This window comes from Vombatus ursinus, unplaced genomic scaffold (assembly GCF_900497805.2).
Source record: "Vombatus ursinus unplaced genomic scaffold, bare-nosed wombat genome assembly UNPS02014786.1, whole genome shotgun sequence".
In the NCBI taxonomy this organism is placed as follows: domain Eukaryota; kingdom Metazoa; phylum Chordata; class Mammalia; order Diprotodontia; family Vombatidae; genus Vombatus; species Vombatus ursinus.
Genome location: NW_020954564.1, coordinates 51,983,673 through 52,006,611, shown reverse-complemented (window position 1 = coordinate 52,006,611; position 22,939 = coordinate 51,983,673). Strand labels below are relative to the sequence as shown.

The 22,939-nt window shown below is 36.9% G+C and overlaps 2 protein-coding genes across 2 annotated transcripts; both read right to left on the bottom strand.

Moving 5' to 3' along the window:
- Window positions 1-213: 213 nt before the first annotated feature.
- Window positions 214-1,149, bottom strand: LOC114047396 (olfactory receptor 2D2-like). The gene has a single exon (XM_027868226.1). The coding sequence runs from the start codon at window positions 1,147-1,149 to the stop codon at window positions 214-216; it is 936 nt and encodes a 311-aa protein (XP_027724027.1).
- Window positions 1,150-13,526: 12,377 nt separating this feature from the next.
- Window positions 13,527-21,403, bottom strand: LOC114046830 (olfactory receptor 2D2-like; the record flags this gene model as incomplete). The annotated part of the gene is made up of 2 exons (XM_027867364.1): window positions 20,490-21,403; window positions 13,527-13,548 (listed from the first exon to the last, which is right to left on the bottom strand). Coding segments are annotated over exons 1-2 (936 nt in total), but the record flags the coding sequence as incomplete, so codon positions are not given.
- Between the last annotated feature and the right edge of the window lie 1,536 nt (window positions 21,404-22,939).

Below are 22,939 nucleotides of genomic sequence, written 5' to 3'. Positions count from 1 at the left end.
TATATTATATAGGTATATATCTATAATATATAATAATATCATATATAATAAAAGGATGTACAATAAATATTATATAGGTATATATAATAAAAGGATGATATATTCATGCATAGTTTATCAACAGCAATAGGGAAATTACCATTTCCTGCCAGGAGGTCACACAATAGATGTTGTAGATAAGAGCCATGGCCAAATGCAATTATATTGTTAAGCTCAGAGTCTGCAGGGTTTTCCCCTACTGGTTGCATTCCTGAATGCCCTCTTTACATCCTTGTTCCTCAGGCTATAGATGAGAGGGTTAAGCATAGGGTTTATCACTGCATAGAACACAGAAACCAGTTTGACCTGCTCTTTGGAGGACTTAGGGGTCATATAGGAAATTATTGCTGTCCCATAAAAAAGGATGACCACGAGGAGGTGGGAGCCACACGTAGAGAATGCCTTGAGTCTTCCAGAGGTTGTCTTCATCCTCACCACAGTCACAATAATAGAACTATAGGATGCCAGGATAAGGGACACAGGTGCAAGAAGAATCACCACTCCCATGAGAAAAATGACCATTTGTGAATTCTGAGTGTCTGCAGATGCCACAGCCAGGAGGGCAGGGGCCTCACAAAAGAAATGAGCAATCTTGTTGTCTCCTTGGAAAGGGAGCCGTAGTGTGAATGTAGTGTCCACCAAGGATATTAGAAAACCACTCACCCAGCACCCTAAGGCCAAGAAACCACACATCCTCCTTGTCATGATGATAGGGTAGTGCATGGGGTCACAGATTGCCAAGTATCGATCATAGGACATCACAGCTAACAAGGCACATTGAGTAGCTCCAAAAATGAGGAAAAGAAAAAGTTGAGCAGCACAGCCCATGAAGGAAATTACCTTCTTCCTGGTTAGCATGTGGACCATTGCTTGGGGAACAATGTTGGTAGAGAAGCAGAGGTCAGCAACAGATAAGTTGCATAGAAAAAAGTACATGGGTGTTTGGAGTTGTGAGTCAGTCAGAACCAGGTAGATGAGGATTAAGCTCCCAAGCACAGTAGCCAGGTAAACCCCCAGGAACAATACAAAGAGCAGCACCTGAGTCTGAGGGTCATCAAAGAGACCCAAAAGGAGGAATTCTGTCACCCAGGTCTGGTTAGTTTGGTTCATGTTCCTTCTTCCTACTTCTTTAGATGGGAGGCAGCAGATATTTGATGTGGAGATGTTACCTATAGAATCATAGACTCTTAGAGTTGGAAAGGACCTGAGATGACATCTGGTCAAACCTCCTACCCAATCATCATCAGCTGCCCGAACATGTTTCTAATGAATATCTCAAGTCATGAGTAGTGCAGTAGAACAGAAAGATTTTTCATTGTTTGATAGCTCAGAGTTTTAGAAAATATTCCCTTATATATTTTGCTAATGCATTGAAGAGCATCATGGTATACTGGAGAGGATATATATAACATTGCTGGTGTCTGAGGGAAACTGATAAATAATAATCTTTCCACTTTCATTCTTTGCCTATTGAATTCTGACTCATCCTTTAAACATCAATTGATATATTATTTCATTCATGAGATCTTCCCTGATACTCATGACTGGTAATGACTTTTCTCCTCTGCCCTCACATACTACATTATTTGGCATAACTTGCCCTAATTTACTGAGGATCTGAACCAATATTACTGAGATCATTGGGAGACCCATGCACATGATTTGGGGCAGTAGGCAGTAATACCAACATCACACAGCCTCTCTTCTCTGTAATCCTGGATAAAATGGGGAAAAGCTGAAGAAGTTCCTTTAAAGAGGTGAAGGTAGACATAATATCCCTGAAGAAGAACCTCACTCCTGTGAGGTTTCTGTGCCAACTCATTAGAATTTTTAGCTGCAGCAGTATTGTTACTGCCTGAATATGCTATACTTTCTTTACGTCATATTCCAAGGTCAATGGAACAAACACTAGTTATGCTGGATGAGTTTAAGTTAGTGTTCAAGATCCTCCAAAATTTATTTTCAATAGATCTTTATATATACATATTAGTCTTTGTTACTACAAACTTGATAGTGTTGTTCTGAACTGAGCCATTCCTGTGATGGAGAAGGGAAGCCCCCTTTAGGAAAACTATTAGCAGGTCAATGTTGAGTTTATGCAGGTTTCTACAAAACTATCGTATAACACATGGTTTAGTGGAAAAGAGCACAGGATTTAGAATCAGGGGGTGTAGGTTCAAATATGCCATTGCTATTTATTACTAGTTTGATCTTACTTAAAGTCTTTGGACCTCAGTTTCCTTCCCTGAAAATGGAGGGGATTGAGGTTGCTAGTTTCAAAACTCACTTTAAGATCTACATCTATATTCTTTTGATCTTATGTTGGGCATTTAACAGAAATTAACTATATTAATAAATACTTATGCTTTTCCTGTAGTGGCCTTGTTTGGCAGCATTTTTAGTGCAACTTAAAATTTCGGGTGCCCTCTGGGGGAAGGACAGAATCACACATTTAGGCCATAGATATACTTATTAGTTCTCTTGTAAGGATAAGAAGGGGTCAGTAATTATTTTTCAATGTGGTATATGTTGCACTTATTTTTTAACTTGCATTCTATTTTAGAGCAAGTACTGATAGTTACATTCTCTTATTTTTATTTTCTAATTAACTTATTCACAACATTCACTCTTTTCTTTTTTCTCTTCTATTTTTCTTCCCTTCCCTCAATATCCTTCTTGTTCCCCTTCTTCCTTCACCTCTGTCTCTTTTTATCTCTATCTCTTTCCACTCCCCTCTCTTTCTCTTCATCTCAATAAAAATGGCCAACTCTTAGGCACCAAATAGAATTTGAGTTTCCAAGGACACTGAGAGTTTGAATGACCTCCCCAGGGTCACCGGGCAAAATGTGTGTCTTGAATTCACTTTTTTGACTCTAAGGCTGCCTTATCAAGCTAGGTCATTGAATTGAATAAGATGGAATAGTTAGAAATGCAAACTAACAGAACTCCATTAAATTAAATTAAATTAAATCCATTAAAAAAACTTTAACCTCAAATAACGTCAACATTTGTATTTCAAATGTGCAAATTTGAACAAAAATAGGCCAATAGAATGTAAATTCCTTGAGGGAATTTTTTACTTCAGGTTTATCATTGTTTTCTAGCATGGGGCCTCACACATACTAGGTAATTAATAAATGCTTGTTGATTGAGTGCATATAACAGTGATGGGTACAGAGAATATTCACTCACTGGAATTTTACCATTATAGAATATAAGTTGCTAGCAACCCAGATGGCTTAGGAGAACCATTCCACCATCTGGAAGGATTATTAGGTTATGGATTGCTGAGATCCCTCTATTAGCTATTTTGGGAGTTATGAAACCTTGTCCTCAACATTCCGTTGTGTACATACTATAGATTATTCTATTGTGGAAATAAATATTTGCACTTTGATTTACAAGGGTGTTTCCTTGTTTTGTTTTGAATTTTTGGCATATGTGACTTGGTCTCCTTATCTCTCCCAGGGTGCAAGTGCACTCACCACTCACAGACTGATCCCACTACTGATTGGCATGGGAACTTTGACCTCTTCCATTTCTGATCTCGGTTGGTTCTCCCAGGCAGCCTTCTTAGGTAACCTAGTGGTCTCCAGTTCCCGGGGTTCACCACATCAGGTGCTTGATTAATGTAGACTCCCCATCTTAGTACACTGAAGCTCAAAACTCCTGTACTCAGTGTATCTACCCGCCTCAGCTTCTCTCCTAGAAGTGAGTACAAGCCTGCACCACTATTCCAGTTCATAGTGAAGGGGTTGAAATTAATTTAGGACATTTCTACCAATATTATTATCTTCAATTCAATGAGATTTGATTGTTAGTTTTGGTGGCTGGGATAGACACAAAATTTAAATTTTCCTGAGGATCTAATGAGATAATTGATGTGAAAATACCTTTGAACCTCTAAGGTGCTATGCACTCATTCCCCAGAGTAGCAAACATCAGACTCACCAATACATTATACTATACATCAAATTTCTGGTTTCTCTCTGTCCTTTCTCCTCTCTTATTCATGCTGATTCTCTCTTTCCTGCTCACTCAAATTAGCAGAGACTGTCATAGATTCACAGCATGGTCTGATTTCTTGTGTAGGAATCTGTCTGACTGACATCTCAACCCTACAGCTCTCTCTCAAATCCCATAGGAAGATCAACAGCCTCATCTTTTTTCACCTGACATTCATTATAACAGATTAGTTGATTTCCAATGTTTTTCATTCACTCATACACACTGGTTTTTTTATTCCTTTCTTTGTCTAACACTTTCCCTCTACATGTGAGAAATATCTTTTTCCTTTCTACTTCCCTCTGCTTTCTTCTTCTTCTTGATCCTAACTTCATTCGTGAGCCAAAAATCCTGGTCAATAATTCCATGAATCATACAGGCAATCTCATTTTGAAATAAAATTAGACAAAAAGAAAAATCAGTGCAATCTTATTTTAAAACCCTTGAGAGTTCTAAGACAATTCCCTTAGGAGCTCCATATACATTTCTCCCTTCCTCTTATTAAATCTGTAGTTCTTTCAACACTAGCATTATTTTTTAAGTTTAGGGAGTTGTTCAATTTTATTGACTGTTTTCTTCCATTTCTCAAAGGATATGTATATTTGTAACTAGTTTATTATTTCTAAGGGAGAGTGAGGTCTGAATTCCAATCCAGTGACTTAAAAATGAATTTCTACATAACATTTGATTATGATTTTTGAATAGACTACAAAGAAAATGCCAACTATTTAGAAAACATTAATTAGAATGGTTGGTCATTCCAACTGAAATGATCTGAATTAACGTCTAAGTGGTTGCTTATCATACCCCAATCTTATCTATTTGTTTAAGATTTTCTCCAGGATATCTATGATTTGTGAATATTTGAAAGAAATGAATTGTCCTTCATTGAAAAAATTCTAAATTTCAGACTTATTCAGTCTGATAATGACCCTCTTTCATGCAACTTAAGGACAGATGTCTGTGCTAACTCTTTGCTACATTTTAAGATATGATTCTTTTTGGGATGGGATTTTTTAGGTAAAAATGACTGGGAGCTAAAAGTCCTGGATTTTGGTTTTTATCCTGAATTAGATTTGTCCCAACCACATTTCCACTTTCTATATTTCCTCTCTCCCACTCTACTTATTTCTATCAACCTCTGCTTAGTTTGATCATGTCCAGGGTTCCAAAGCACCTAGAAAGATTGATCCAAGAAAAGGTAAAACCTTTACCTAGTCCTGTTCTCCTTGCTGTGGTGTGAAGAGGCACAGAGAACAACAAAATCATAGAACTACAAAATAATGCATAAAATTATGCTTACACACATGCACAGAATTATGTTAGGAGGAACAACATCTCATGCATTTTATTTGTTGTTAAATCATTTCAGTGTATCTGACTCTTCATAACCCCATTCAGGGTTTTCTTGGCACAGATACTGGAGTGGTTTGCCATTTCTTTCTCTGGCTCATTTTACAGATGAGGAAACTGAGACAAACAGGGTTAGGTGACTCATGCAGGGTAACACAGCCAGTAGGTGTCTGAAGCCAGATTGGAACTCAGGAAGATGAGTCTACCTGACTCTAGGCCCAGTACTATAGCCATTGCGCCACCTAGCAGCAATCTATGTGTGGCTTCTAAATTCTAACTTCCTTTCTATCTAATCCCTAATAAGTTTTTAAAGGCATTCATAGATGGAGAGCTTTCTACTTTGTGATTTATCTCTTTCCACTTTCTAATTCGTAGAAAATTTTTTCTTATATTGGACACAAATCTGATTTTCTGCAACTATCACCCATCACTCCTAGTTCAGCCTTCTGGGTGTGAAGGTAACAAAAAAGGCTAATTCCACTTCTATGTGATGTTTCTTCCAATACATTCTCATTTTTTACAAATAATAATAATTAGCAAATATATAGTGCTTTCAGTTTGCAAAGTCCTTTATAAACACCTCGTTTTATTCTTACAACAACCCTGGCAAATAGCTGTTAATATTATCTTCGTTTTATAGATGTGGAAACTGAGGCAGAGAGAGGTCAAGTGACTAGTTCAGGTCACAGAGCTAGTTAGTGTCAGAGGATGGATTTGAACTTGGGTCTTCTTGACTTCAGGCCAATTCTTCTATGGAAAGTAAAACTTAGAAAGGTTAACTGATTTGCCCTAGCTTCAAAAAGTGGCAGGCATTAGAGGCAGGATTTGAATCCAGGTTCCCTGACTCTTTAGCTTGTTCTCTTTCCACTATATCACTTTGCTTTGAGGAATACAGCCTTAGACCTTGGTCTTCCCAGAACAGTGACAGGGTTCTGTTACTATGAGATAATAACACATTTACTTTTTTTCCCCTCAGAATGTGGTTTCTGGGGAGGTATTTGTCCAGATGTTTTTAAATCTCCAGTGCCATGGTGTTTTCTGCTAGGCAGCTGGTGGTGCAGTGGATAGAGGGCTGGGCCTGCTGTCAGAAGACCTGAGTTCAAATCTGACCTTAGACACTTACTAGCTGTGTGACTTGGGGCAAGTCATTTAACCTCTCTTTGCTTCAATTTCCTCAACTATAAAATGGGAAAATAATTGTAACACCTTGTAGGGTGGTTGCGAGGATCAAATGAGGTAATATTTGTGAAGTGCTTAGCAAAGTGTCTGACACATAGTGAGTGCTTTATCAATCCTCAATCCCTTTCTTTCACTTCCCTTTTCTACTAATAGACTATATCAAGGGTCCATCAGTCTCTCACTATTACCACCACATGTGTCAATATAGATCAGGAACTGACAGATGAGGCCCCAGATCTCATATCACATAGATATGAGATATATAATATCATATAGATTTATTTCTATAAAAGATTTCAGTTTTCAGTGTGGCTTTGATGTAACTCTGGAAATAGGAAATACAGAAGGACATATAAAGACTAGTGAAAAAGTCGAAATTTCCCTTTTGAGTTTAGAATATTTCACTCTCATGCCCTATCATTAAACTTGATTTCTTTTCCTTGTTACCCCCAAGCTTTACTCTTATCATCTATTTATCCTCCCCTAAAATCTTTGCCTTGCTTGACTCTGGAGAATGTTCATTTGTCTTACATTATACCTTAACTTTGGCACCCAATTGTCCTCAGTTTGGCCCCGGGGAAGGGCACATCTAAGATAGGTTTCATAAATAGCAGAGGAAAGAAAAGGGATGGAAGTTCTTCAGTGGGTATCAAATATGTTCTCAGGAGTATAAATTTAGGGGGCCGAGTGAAGATAATATCAGACTGCCACATCAGTACCCAAACCCAAGGCTGCACGCTAAAACACCCTATAGTCTGCTAGATCTGGTGAGGCAAAGGTTAAATAATGATGTTACCTGTGCCTCAGGTCTCTGATGTCTGGAACTCCATTCTGAGCATTTCTTCATCAATGGTCCTTTGTTATATCATCACTATGTTTGTGTGAGGGAGGTGTAGTTACTCACCCCCACCCCCACTCTATTCACTCTGTACCCACTCCCAAGTAGATTTATGTAAATAGTACTCAAATAACCCTAGCATCAAAGCAATTCTTCCTTTCATTTAAGCCATCACCCATTTATTTCATGCCAGCTCCTGAGGAAGTGATGATGGGAGACACAGATCTCACATGGAAAATCATTTGCCTGCATCTACTGCCAAGGGGAGAATATTGGGATATCAGCTTTAATGGGCAGGGAATCTCAAAACAAAAGCAAACCCAGAAAGAAGCTGCACCCGAATCCCCTTGAAACATTCAATATCAAAGTTCCCCTCCTTCAGTAATCCCTCCTACTTTCTTTCTCTATCCTAAACCTAGCTTCCTCACCTGGAAGGCAGAAAGGACCAGGGATGCGTCTCATAGCCAGTGAAGAGAATCCAAATGCCAAACATAGAAAATATGCTTGAGAAGTAACCACTGGGCTATGTGGGTGGGAGAGAAAGCACAGGCATCTTGTCCTGAAGGCACAGAGCACATTTTGAATCCTTGCAAAAGGGTCAGGGAAAGGTAAGGGTAAAATTTGGGGTGAAAGGGAAGGACAGAAAATCGATTCAAACCACCTCTTGGACCAGTGAATCTCCTTGGTGGTTCAAAGTACTTGTGTTTCCAAGAAGGGCTGATTCTTTGAGGATAGTGCCTATTTAATGGGCTTTGGTGTGAGTTGATCCCTGGAGCATCCATAATGCTCTAGAGGATTTCTTCTTATCAGTAAATCTGATGCCACGTGTTTCTTTTCAGAAGGGTTATCAGATGGTAAGAAGAGAGAAACTTTGTATAGCTAATTCAAAGCTCTAGTTCCAGTCCTTTGCTCTATCTCCTCTCCTTTCTTTCCCATCTCTTCTGTATCCACTTAGGTGTGTGGATGGGTGGTTACTTGATTACTTGTGTTCCCTACTAAATATTTGCTATGCTAATAGAAATCTATTTAGCAGTTAATGAAAATGTGTACATTCCAGACCACAGATTACAAAGTTTGAGTGCCTGAGAAGAAAATGTATATGAATGTATTGATTGAATATGTATTAAATAGAAATATTGATTGGTGTAATTTTATGATCTTATCACTTTGGTGATATTTGGGTATTTTAAACCAGGAATTATTATGAGAATAACTCAATGTCAGCCCCTCAGAAGTCAAATATTTCAGCCCAAACTTTGTATTCTGTCTACAATATCCCTCATGATGGTCCTCAAACCTCTATTTGAAGACCTGGAATAGTGGAGAACTTGTGGTTGCCTGAGACAGCTCATTCTGTTTTTGATCAACTGCAATTGTGAGGAAATGTTTTTTCCTAATTTTATGTGATTTTTTTCTAAATTTTAAAAGCAAAAAATTAAAATGTACATTTCCATAACCAAAATTGAATAAAGTGGATTGTACATGGATTTGTGAATCTCTATTATGTACAGTTTGCTTTTATTTAAAAATATATAATACATTCAACTTGTAGCTTTCAAAACTCTCCTTATCTTTAATTCCTTGTCATTTCTTTTGTGTACTAAAAAATATTTTGATGTTATTTCCTGTGTTGGTTGCTCTGTATAAATGAAGGCTTTTATGCCATGCCTCAGAGAATCCCTAACTCTGATACATCTTCCTGTGCATGTTCCTTTCTATATTTCTGCTAAAGAGCTAGGTTGTGCTAAGGACCATTGTCATAACTGTTCTTAGTCTTTTATAACTTAAGAGACTCCTCTCTATCTTTCTGCCATCACTTTGACACTTAACGTATTATCAGTTGTCAATGTAGCTTCTAAATGATGGTTCCCATACACAAATGGTGCTGGTTTGGTTTACTTAGGAAGTGGTGGGTCTACTATTTTGCTCACTCTGGAAGCCATAATTCTTATTTATGCTTAAAAGTTAATTTCCATGACTCTTCACATCCTTTATTCCACCATAGCTTCATGAACCTAATTTTAGGATCACCAGGAGATGTGACTCAATTTACCAAGGTTTAGATAAAGTTCAAAGGGAAAATAGCATCTTACCAGACATGAGAATTATGTTCTTAGAGAAACTGATAATGGAAGTGAGTGGAAGCTTCTGGCTTTCAAGCCCTTTAAACTGAGGTAATCATAAAAGGACCATCAGAGTAGATGTCTAAAATCTAGCAGTGCACCATCCTTGGTAAGACAACCCACAGGTCTTCATTTACACAAAGCAGCCAGTGAAAATCAAGCCAATAATTTCCAATGATGTGGCCTGACCTGCAAATATATAATTTTGCAGATGAAGGCCTGAGCAGTACAACTCACTTGCTGGGCTTCTGGGATCCCCTATAGGATAGCCAGCATGTTCCAACATTAATTTCATTCCTTGTAGTGTGTTCAGGGATCTGGGTGGATGTTCATCTCCAGAAATTCCTTCCCACAAATTACTCCTGAAATAGAAATTTATCATAGTAAATCTTCACATTGAGTTTTTTTTCTCATCATTTGCAAATGCTATCTAACTCATCTGGGTATGATTATGGTGTCTTCAACTATATACAATTTTAACCTCTTGTGGTTCAGCAAATAAAACAATACATCGATTGCATTTGATGTAATATTTCACACCTATCATTCCCCACCTTTGCAAATAAGAGAACAAAGTTCTTTCTTCTTCAGAGCCAAAGTTCATCATTCTATTTACATAGCATTCACTTTCATTTTTTTCCTGTAGTTCTTTTCATTTACATTGTCACTGTATATTTTCTTAGTTCTGCTTATTTCACTTTACAGCATTTCATAGAATTCTTCCCATGCTTCTTCGAATTATTTATATTTATTGCTTCTTACCAAGTAGTAGTATTCCACTGCATTTATGAGACACAATTCATGTAGCCATTCTTCAATTGATGGGCATCTACTTTGTTTCAAGTTGTTTGAATGAAAGTTTATGAAAAAAAACATTTATTAAGAGCTTCTGTTTCAAGCACTGTGCTAAGCAGTAAGGATACACAGTCTCAAAGTGCTTACATTTAAAAATGAGATACAAAGCATGGAAGAAAGTGGTGCTCCTGTCAAATAAAGAATTTTTTGCGAAGTTATTTATTTTAGTTGATTAATTTCCAAGTAATTTGGCTTAATTATTTCTGATTCTTACTAATCTCTGTCTGATGAACTTTTATATCTTTTTAACTAAAATGAGTAGTTTTGATAATGATAAATTCATAATATAATAGGAGGTCTGCAGGGACTATTCCTCCTTCATTCCTCATTTTATTCATTTCCTCCTATTTCGGACCTTATATTACTCTACATATCTTTTATTATTTTGTCTAATTCTATAAAAATACTCAGTGCATGATATAATTGGAATAGCACTAAATCCATAAATTAGGTTAACTAGTTTTGTTTGTTTTATTTTAATGGAATGGTCCAACCATGAACATTTAATGTGTCCAATAACGTAAATTTATTTTATTAAAATGAATTAGAATTGGGTTCACATAAATTTTAAGTATATTTTGGTAGATTGACTCTCAAATATGTTGTGCATTTTGGAGTGATTTTGGATGGAATGTCCCTTTTAAGTAGTTTTTCCTAGATTTAGTAATATCTAAATACAAATGCTATTGGTTTTTGTGATTTATTTTGAATATTTTTTTTATCGAAGCTCTTAGTTGTCTTTTAAAATATAATTATTGACTCTCTGAAATTTTCTAAGTAACCCTCTGAAGTAGGGATAGTTTTGCTTCTTCTTTGCTTAAGTTTATGCCTTTAATTCATTTCTCTTGTTTTAGTGATTATGTAAGAATAGCTAGATTAGTAAATAGGGAAAATATCCTTGCATCATTTCTTTATTTCTTTGAAAAATTTTAGAGTTTCTCCATTGCCAGTAATTTTAGCTCTTGGTTTTGAAATCTTCTTGCCATATCAATATCTCTTCTATGTTTGTGCTTTTTAAAGTACAAAGTGTTGTTCCTTTTCAAAGACTTGTTCTGCACTTATTGATATAATAGTCTGGTCTGATAGTGTTTTTTTTTCTTAGCATGGTTAAGTTAATTGTTCTCCTAATTTAAATCATCCTTGCATCCCTCATATAAATCCAACTTCTTCAAAATTAATAAATTTTGAAGAAGTTGGATTTATATGAGGGATGCAAGGATGATTTAAATTAGGAGGCTCTCCAAGCATTCATATTGTTGCTTGCATTAGACAAAGCACACTGTGCATTCTCCTGAAGAGCGGGCCCTCTCATTGGCAAGTAAGCCAGTGATTCACTACATTCTCTCCCTTGTTTAAATAATTTGCCATCCTTGGCAAACACTATCAGACCAGACTATTATATCAATAAGTGCATAACAAGTCTTTGAAAAATCAGCCATGGTGAATTATTTATATTTATGTCCCCAAGGAGGCATCAACATTATCTTTTCATCTACTTTTCCAGTGCTATACAGGAAGAGCCTCTGATGATTTGTATAATTCAATTTTATTTTATTTTCACTTCCAGTTTATCTCCCTTCCCCATTTCTGTTCCATCTATTGAGAAGGCAAGAAATAGAAGACTCATTACAAAAATATAGTCATGTGAAGTAAATTTCCACATTAGCCATGTTCCTAAAAAATCAAGGGAAAGAAAGAGAAAAAAATATAAAAACTTACACTCTGAGTCTATCAGTTCTCTTTCTAAAGGCAGATAGTATTTCCCCCATCTATAGATATGATAGGCAATTTCTTTCATGTTGTACTAATTTGCTTATGATATCATATTTTATGTCTAAATCATGCACTCCTTTTGAGCTTATCTTTGTATACAGTCTGAGATTTTGGACTAAGCCTAGTTTCTACCAGACTAGTTTCCATTTATATTAAGAGTTTTTGCCAAATAGTGAGTTCTTGCCCTAAGAGCTGGAATCTGAGTTTATCAAACACTCTGCTACTGTGCTCATTTGCTTCTGTATATTGTATACCTAATTTCCCTTCTCCCAGAGCATCTTTTTGCTCCTTAATTTTATTTTTTGTTATTTTGGTATTTTATTTCCCCCCAATTACATATAAAAGCAACTTTAAACTCCTTTTTTTCAAATTTTGGGCTACAAATTCCCTCCCTCCTGCCCTCTCTGACTTTCCTCTTTTCCCTCATTGAGAAGGCAAGAAATTCAACATAGGGTACATTCATGTGCAGTCATGCAAAACTTATTTCCATGAAAATCATGCTATGAAAGAAAGCACAGACAAAAAAAAAACCCCAAGAAAAATAAAGAAAGCAAAGAAAAAAGTGTGCTTTGATCTTTATTCAGACTCCATCAGTTCTTGCTCTGGTGATAGATAGCAGTTTTCATCATAAGCCTTTCAGAATTGTCTTGGAACATTGTATTGCTGAGAAGAGCTAAGTTATTCACAGTCAATCATTACACAATACTGCTGTTATTGGTCATGATGTTCTCCTTGCTCATTTCACTTTGCATCAGTTCATTTAAGTCTTTCAAGGTTTTTATGAGAGCATCCTGATTATCATTTCTCATAGAACAATAGTATTCCATCAGTCATGTGCAACAACTTTTTCAGCCATTCCCCCATTGATGGACATTCCCTCAGTTTCCAATTCTTTGCCACCACATAAAGAACTGCTAAAATTATTTTTGTACATATAGGTCCTTTTCCTTTTCATCTTTTTATCTCTTTGGGACACAGACCTAATAGTGGTATTTCTTGATCAAAGGCTGTGGTTTTACAGCCCTTTGGACATAGTTCCAAATTGCTCTCCAGAAAGGTTGAATCAGTATACAACTTCACCAACAGTACATTATTTACTTAATTTTTCCACATCCCCTCCAACATTTGTCATTTTCCTTTTCTGTCATATTAGCTAATCTGATAGGTGTGGAATGGTAGCTCAGAGTTGTTTTAATTTGCATTTCTCTGATCAATAGTGATTTAGAACATTTATTCATATGACTATAGATAGCTTTAATTTATTCATCTGAAAATTGCCAGCTTATATCTTTTAATCATTTATCAATTGAGGAATGGCTCTTATTTCTATAAATTTGACTTAGTTTTCTATCTATTTGAGAAATGAGGTCTTTATCAGAGAAACTCATTGTGAAATTTTTTTTACAGTAATGACTGCTAACTATGTATTTCGCTCCATTTTATTGTCCCCCTGTTTATTCTACTCTGTCTCTTCTTTCACCCTGTCCATTCTCAGAGGTGTTTTGCTTCTGACTTTTACCTCTCCCAATCCACCTTCCCTTCTATCAGTCCCCACTTCTCTCATCCCCTTCTCTTCCTACTTTCCTTTATATTAACAACTACGTGTGTATGTTATTCCCTTCCTCACCAATTCCATTAAAAGTAAAGTTCATACACTCCCCTCTACTTTCCCCACCTTTCCTTCCACTGTAAAATCTCTTTTGTGCCTCTTTTATGTCAGATTATTTACCCCATTGTATCTCCCCCTTCCCTCTTCTCCTAGTGCATTATTATTTCTCATGCCTTAATTTTATTTTTTTTTTGAGTCATCCCATCACATTCAACTCACCCATTTGCCCCCTGTCTATGTATGCTCCTTAAAAAAAAAACTTATTTATTTTTAATTTATGGATTAAAAAAGCATTTCCATAACATAGTATAATAGAAAAGATAATTGTAGATAAAACTGCAAATCTATTATGTATAACTTGCTATTACTTTTACATATTATAATAAAGTTATAATGTAAATTTATTTTTTTCTTTTTCCTTTTCTTTTTCACTCCTCCCCACCATAGATGGCTAAAATTAGACACAAACAGGTAAAATTATTCTATACATACCTCTATTTATCAATTCTTTTCTAGATGGAGATAGCATCTTTCTTTATATGTCCTTTATAGTTATTTTGGGTATATACAATAGTCAAAATAATTTACTCACTCCAAGTCATTCTTAAAACAATATTGCTTTTATTGTATACAATGTTCTCTTGGTTCTGTTCATTTTGCTTTTCATTATTTCATGACTTTCCATGTTTTTCTAAAATTATTAAGCTCACCGTTTCTTATTGTACAGTAGTATTCAATCACAATCATCTACCACAATTTGTTCAGTCATTCCCCAATTGATAGACATCCCTGAAATTTTCAGTTCTTTACCACCACAGAAAGAGCTTCTATAAACATTTTATAACATATAGATTCTTTTCTTTTCTCCCCAGTTATCTTCAAAAATAGACCAAGTAGTGGTATTACTAGGTCAAAGGGTATAAGCCGTTTAATAACTCTTTGGGTATAATTACAGATTACTCTCCAAAATGGTTGGATTAGTTCACAAGTCCACCAAGAATGAGTTAGTGTATTAATTTTTTCACATTTCCTCCAACATTTGTCACTTCCTTCTTCTATCATTTTAGCCAATATGGTATGTGTAAAATGATATCTCAAAGTTGTTTTAATTTGCATTTCTCTAATCAATAATGGTTTAGAGCATTTTTTATATGACTAAAAATTATTTTGATTTCTTCATTGGAAAACTTCCTGTTAATATCCTTTGGGGAATGACTCATATTCTTACAAATTTGACAAAAATATTTACATATATTATGATACAATATATTACACAAATATATTTAATAATAGTATATTATGTATTTCTTTATGTATTTTATATATGAGACCTTTGACAAATTGTCCATAAATTTCCCCTGAGGGGGTCCCCCCCCCAAGTTGCTGCTTTCCTTCTGATCTTGACTTTTGCTTTAATTGTGCAAAAAATTTTTAAAGTAATATAGGGAAATTATACATTTTACACCTCACTTTGCTGTTTATATCTTGTTTATTTATAAATTGTTCACCTATCCATAAGTCTGATAAGTAATATGTTCCATGTTTTTCTAATTTTTTTGTAAATTCTTTTTATCTAGGTCATGTGTCCATTTTGAGCTTATCTTGGTAAATGTTAGAAGATATTGATGTATACTCAGTTTCCGCTATTCTGCTTTCCAGTTTTCCCAACAAATTTTACCAAATAATGAATTCTCATCCCAAAATCCTAAATCTTTACACACATCAAATACAAGGATCTGATTTTTATTTGTTGCTGTAAATTGTGTGTCTATTTTATTCCATTGACCTACCTTTATATTTCTTACCCAGTTCCAAATAGTTTTGATAATTACTGCCTTATAATACAATTTAAGAACTAGTACTGCTAAACCTCTTTCCTTTTTTCCCATTTTTTCTTTTAATTTTTTCCATTATTTCTTTTGATACTCTTGACTTTTTGTTTTTCCAAATGAATTTCGTTATTATTTTTTGTAATTCAGTAAAGTTTTTTTTTAAGGCAATTGGGGTTAAGTGACTTGCCCAGGGTCACACAGCTAGTAAGTGTCAAGTGTTTGGTCTGAGGCTGGATTTGAACTCAGGTCCTCCTGACTCCAGGGCCAGTGCTCTATCCCCTATGCCATCTAGCTGCCCCATTTTAATACTAGTGGTTGGGTTTTCTTCTCTCTCTTTTTAAAATCAAATTAATGATTTTTAAATTTTTTTTTGTTTTCAACATTTACTTCCACAAAATTTTGAGTTCCAAATTTTCACCCCATCTCGCCCCTCCCCCTGCCCCAAGAGGGCATGCATTCTAAATACCCCTTCCCCTAGTCTGCCTTCCTTTCTATCTCTCCCCCCATTCTCGTATCCCCTTCCCCTTCAATTTCCTGTAGGGCAGGATGGATTTCTGTATCCCATTTCCTGTATTTCTTATTTCCCAGTTGCATGTGAAAACATTTTTTTTAAACATGTGTTTTTAAAACTTTAGGTTCCAAATTTTCTCCCTTCCTCCCTCCCCACCTACCCTCATTGATAAGGCAAGCAACTAAATATAGGTTATATATGTGAAGTTATGCAAAACACTTCCATAGTAGACATGCTGTGAAAAACTAACTCTATTTCCCTTAATCCTATCCCACCCACCCATTTATACTATTCTTTCTTTTGACCCTGTCGCTCCTCAGAAGGTTTTGCTTCTGATTACTCCCTTTCCCAATCTGCCCTCCTCTCTATCATTCCCCTACTCCCTTGTCCCCTTCCCCCCCCCCCTCCTGTAGGGTAAGACAGATTTCCACACCCAATTGAGTGTGTATGTTATTCTCTCCTTAAGTCAAATCCTGTGAGAGTAAGATTCACTCATTCCCTCTCACCTTTCCCCATTTCTTCTCCACTGTAAGAGCCTTTTCTTTTCTAGTTTTTTTTTTGTGGGATAATTTACCCCGTTCTACCCCTCCCTTTCTCCTTCTCCTAGTATATTCCTCTCTCACCTCTTAATTTTATTCTCCAGATATGACTCCTTCATTTTCAACTCACTCTGTGCCCTCTATCTATCTATCTATTTGTCTGTCTATATCTATATATATGTACATGTAATTTTTTCCCCTCCAACTACCCTAATACTGACAAAGGTCTCATGAGTTACAAATATCATCTTTCCATGCAGGAATGTAAACAGTTCGACCTTAATAAGTCTCTTATGATTTTCTCTTTCCTGTTTACCTCTTCATGTTCTACTTGAGTCTTGTATTTGAAAATCAAATTTTCTATTCAACTCTGGTCTTTTCATCAAGAATGCTTGAAAGTCCTCTATTTCACTGAATGACCATTTTTTCCCCTGCACGATTATACTCAGTTTTGCTGGGTAGGTGATTCTTGGTTGTAATCTTATCTCCTTTGCCCTCTGGAATATCATACTCCATGCCTTCTGGTCCCCTAATGTAGAAGCTGTTAAATCTTGTGTTATCCTTATTGTGTTTCCACAATACTTGAATTGTTTCTTTCTGGCTGCTTGTAATATTTTTTCCTAGACCTGGGAACTCTGGAATTTGGCTACAATATTCCTAGGAGTTTTCCTTTGGGAATCTGTTTCAGAAGGTGATTGGTGGATTCTTTCAATTTCTATTTTGCCCTCTGGTTCTAAAATATCAGGGCAGTTTTCCTTGATAATTTCTTGAAAGACTATGTCTAGGCTCTTTTTTTGATCATGGCTTTCAAATAGTCCAATAATTTTTAAATTCTCTCTCCTGGATCTATTTTCCAGGTCAGTTGTTTTTCCAATGAGATAGTTCACATTGTTTTCTAATTTTTTATTCTTTTGGATTTGTTTTACAGTGTCTTAATTTCTCATGAAGTCATTAGTTTCCAATTGCTCTATTCTAATTTTTAAGGAAGTATTTTCTTCAGTAATCTTTTGGACTTCCTTTTCCATTTGGCCAATCTTGCTTTTTAGGGCATTCTTCTCCTCGTTGGTTTTTTGGACCTCTTTTGCCATTTGGGTTAGGCTACTTTTTAAGGTGTTATTTTCTTCAGTATTTTTTTGGGTCTCCTTCAGCAAGCTGTTGACTTGTTTTTCATGATTTTCTTGCAAAACTCTCAGTTTTTCCTCTACTTCTCTTACTTGCTTCTCAAAATCCCTTTTGAGCTCTTCCAAGGCCTGGGACTGATTCATATTCTTCTTGGAGGCTTTGGATGTAGGAGCTTTGGCTTTGTTGTCTTCTTCTGGTTGCATGTTTTGATCTTCTTTGTCACCAAAGTGAGATAATATAGTCTGACTCTTTTTGTGCTGCTTACTCATGATCCCGGCCAATTACTTGAGTTTTAAACTCTTTGTTAAGGTAAAAGTCTGCTTCCAATGTGAAGAGTGTACTGTCCTAAGCTTCAGGGGTTTGTACAGCTGTTTTCAGAGCTACTTCTAGGGACCTGAAAATTTTCAGTTCTTCCAAGGTGCTATGATAAGGGGCAAGGTGTTTCCTCTCCACAGCCACTACAAGCTCCACCACACCAGCCCTCCTCCTTGCCCCAGGACCACTTCTCAGAACTGTGACCCAGATCCAAGCACCGGTAAAGCAAGAGATTCCTGCCTCAGCCTTGGCAAAGACATCCTTGCAATCCCGCTCTGATCAGCCACTCAATTCCCCCTCAGTCTGTGGGCAGGAAGCTCAGGAAACAGTCGCTGCCCCAGGCCATGCTCAAGACTTGCAGCTGAGGCCTAGCTCCTCTCTCACCACAGTCACAGACTTTTCCCACTGACCTTCCATGTTGCCTTTGGCATTCCTGGGTTGAGAAGTCTGCAAACCGCCACAGCTGCCAGCGATTCAGTTCTCTGAGGCCTGCTCCAGGGTCGCTGAGGCCTGCGCACCCACACCAAATTGAGCTCCTCTCCCTGCCCGGTGCAATATACCTTTCTGATCAACCATCCAGGCTGTCTTCGGCTGGAAATGTCTTTCAGTCTGTCTTTTGTGGGTTCTGCTGCTTTAGAATTTGTTTAGAGCCATTTTTTTTAGGTATTTGGAGGGCTTTGGGAGAGAGCTCAAGACAGTCACTGTTTCTCTCCACCATCTTGGCTCCGCCTCCCTAGTCTGCTGATTCTTAAATTATTTCTCCTTGATCTGTTTTCCATGTCATTATTTTTGCGATTAGGTATCTTACATTTTATTTTTTTTTCAGCCTTTTGACTTTGTTTTTAATGTTTTCTTGTCTCATGAAGTCATTGGATTTTATTTAGTCCATTCTAATTTTCGGGTAGCTTGTTGCTTGGACAAGATTTTGAATCTCCTGTGTCATGTTGTTCATTCTTTTTTCATTTCTTCATTCCAAAGCTCTCATTTTTTCCCCAATTTTTTCCTCTAGTATTATCATTTTGGGGCAGCTATGTGGTATAGTGGATAGAGTGCTAGGACTGGAGTCAGGAAGACTCATTTTCCTGAGTTCAAATTTAGTCTCAGACACTTATTAGCTATATGATCCTGGACAAATCACTTAACCCTGTTTGACTCAGTTTTTTTCATCCTTAAAAAGAGCTGGAGAAGGAAATGGCAAACCACTCCAGTATCTTTGCCAACAAAACCCCAAATGGGGTCAGAAAGAGATGGACATGACTAAAAACATCCGAACAACAAAACTATTCATTGACAAAACATATTTAAAAACTTTTTCAAACTCTTGTTTTGTCTATTTCAGGAATTTTATTTTAATTTGTACCCAAGGTGAAGCTTTCTTTGTTGATAATTTGGGCTTGTTCTTTTATTTTCAGTTTGTGTCTTGAGTTTCTCCACCATCAAAATAACTGTATAGAATGAGATTCTTTTATTTTTGTTCATTCTTCCAGCCTCGGTCCTCATGGACTTTATATCTTTAAGGAAGGTCTTAGCAGGTCCTGGTTGCTACTTTCTTTGAAAATTGAGTTTTGTGTTATTCCAGGATCTCAGGGATGGGCTAGGGACCTAAAAACTTTCAGTGTTCAGAAAAATAGTCTGATCCAGGGCATAGTCTCATTTGGTTTCCCCTTTGTCAGAGATCTGCAAGGTCCTGACCTAGAATTGGATAGGAAAAATGGTAAAATAAAGCTAGACTTAGTTCTTTATCAACCAGTTGGAAACCTCCATTGGTTTAGAGTGACACAACTGTAGGCTCTCCTTTGGTCTGGGATTTATATCCTGGTTATTCCTCTGCAGGCTGGACTAGCTGCTAGAACTGAGACCCTGTTCCTAGGGTGTGAGACACATATCTGCTGCTTTGCTTCTGAACATTTTCCTTCCTACCCAAGGCCTTTCTCTCAGGGAAAATCATACCCAATTGCAAGTACTCTTCTCAGTCTGCCTTGGATCTTTGAGCAAGAACTGGGTAGTGGGCATCAAAAGTGCTAGTCTGTCTCTATCAAGTTTCCCTGGTATTGGTTTTGAGGTACCTGGCTATAGATCTGGACCTCCTCTTGCTGTAGCCCATATTCTTTCCCTAGGTTTACATATACTATGTTCTTGGCCTTGCCCTATAATTGAGCCACGGTAAGAATATACAATAAATATTACATGCATATACAAATACACACACATATATGTACCTCTCTATGTACATATGTAGATAGACAACAAACACACAACATATGCATGTGTTTCCCACAACTAGTCATAAGGGGAATAATCATTTCCTTTCAGGGGGCCACACAGTAAGTGGTGGAGATAACAAATTTGGTCAAATGTAATTACAGAGTGAAAATCAAGGTTTTCAGAATTTCCACCTCTTGGCTGCATTTCTGAGTGCCTGCTTCACATCCTTATTCCTCAGGCTATAGATGAGAGGGTTAAGCATAGGGTTTACTACTGTATAGAACACAGAAACCAGCTTGGCCTGCTCCTTGGAGGATTTGGGGGTCATATAGGAAATTATTGCTGTTCCATAAAAAAGGATGACCACAAGGAGGTGGGAACTACAGGTGGAGAATGCTTTGAGTCTCCCTGATGTTGTCTTTATCCTGACCACAGTCACTATGATAGAGCCATAGGAGGCCAGAATCAGGGACACAGGTACAAGAAGCATCACCACCCCCATGAGGAAAATGGCTGTCTCTGCTTTGTGGCTGTCTGCAGATGCCAAGGCCAGGAGAGCAGGGGCCTCACAAAAGAAATGAGCAATCCTATTATTTCCTTGGTAGGGGAGGCATAGTGTGAATGAAGTATCTACCAAGGATGCTACAGTGCCACTGGTCCAGCACCCCAAGGCCAACTGGGCACATACCCTCCCTGTCATAATGAGAGGGTAGTGCATGGGGTCACAGACTGCCAAATATCGGTCATACGACATTGCAGCTAACAAGGCACATTGTGTAGCTCCAAAAATGAGGGAGAGGAAAAGCTGAGCAGCACAGCCCATGAAAGAAATTATTTTGTTTTTTGTCAGCATGTGGACTAGGGCTTGGGGAACAATGTTGGTAGAAAGACCAATGTCAGCCAGAGATAAGTTGCAAAGGAAAAAGTACATAGGCATATGAAGCTGTGAGTCAGTTAGAACCAGGTAGATGAGGAGTAAGCTTCCAAGCACAGTGCCGAAGTAGATTCCCAGGAACAATAGAAAGAGCAGCAACTTAGTATGAAGGTCATCAGAAAATCCCAGGAAGAGGAATTCTGTCACCCAGGTCTGGTTGGTCTGGCTCATGTTTGGTCTTCCTGGTTCTTTAGAAAGGAAGCAACAGATAATTTGATATAGGGATATAACCTCTAGATTAATTATAGAGTCTTAGTATTGGAAGGGACCTAAGATGTCACCCTCTCCACCATCACCAACTATCCCATAACATTTCCAATGAACATTTCTAGTTATGAGTGATATGTTGACACAGGAGGAAAACATTTCATTGTTGGACAACTACACAAGTGTTAGAAAATATTTCCTTATATATTGAGCTGATATATGGAGTGGCATCGTGGTATAGAAAGTGGAGAGAAAGTGGCATTGCTGGTGTCTGAGTCTTAATGGTAGGCATAAATCTGCTGTCAGATAGTCACAAAATGCCAGGGAGGAGAGAAATGGAGTAGGGAAAGATCTTTGGAGTAGCAATGTTGAAAGATCATGGTAACCTGTGTCTTCAGATTCCTTTTCCTTAATTTGTGTCTATGTATTTAACTGTCCTACTATTCTACGGGATGAAATGAATATAAGGTTTCTTATATGTGTCCCATTGGGTACCCCAGAAATATCTCTGAAAACAGCAGTGCAAAACCTGAAGCTTGGGATAGTCCCTCACCCTCATCCCACGCTGGTAATGGAGTTCAACTTTAATAAATAGTTCAAAACCAAGAATTAGGGTGGAAAAATGAGCAAACAAGAAAAAAAAGAACATGACTATAAAAAGCTACTATGGTGACAGGGAAAATAAAGACACAATCTCAGAAGGAAACAGTGAAGTCAAAACAGTTACAAACAAAGCCTTAAAGAAAAATGTGAATTGAACACAAGCTCTACAAGAATTCCTAGATAAACTAAAAACATGATTTTCAAAATCAAATAAGAGTGGTAGAGGAAAAACTAGGCAAAGAAATGAAAGAAAAGGAAGAAAATTATGAAAAGACAATTAATAGCTTAGTAAAAGAGGAACAAAAAATACTGAAGAAAATAACTCCTTAAAAAACAAAATTGGCCACATAGAAAAAGAAAATAAAAATTTCACTGATTAAAAACAAGTTCTTAAAAAGTAGAATTGGCCAAATAGAAAAGGGGGTACATAAACTCACTGAAGAAAATAATAGTATTTATAACTCCTAAGAACTTTTTTATTATTAGAGCAATTAGAAAGACTTTACGTAGACAGAGAGCATAGGAATGAGTAGATTATGTTGGGATAATGTGAAATAAATGAACATTTTTGGAAAGAGGGATGCTATGGGGGAAGGAGTAAGGGAAAGGAAGAATAGGGAAAATTGTCTCATATAAGACATGGAAGGAAGAGCTTTTACAGTAGATAAGAAATGGTGGGAGAGTTGGTGGGCAGTGCTTAAACCTCATTCTCATCTAAATTGGTTCAAAGAGGAAAAGTGCATACACACACACAGACACACATACACATATATTTTGCCCAATTATATGCCAGTAATACTGGCCTGGAGTCAGGAAGACTCATCTTCCTGAGTGCAAATCTGGTCACAGCACTTAACTAGCTGTGTGACTCAGGGCAAGTCGCTTACCTCTGTTTGC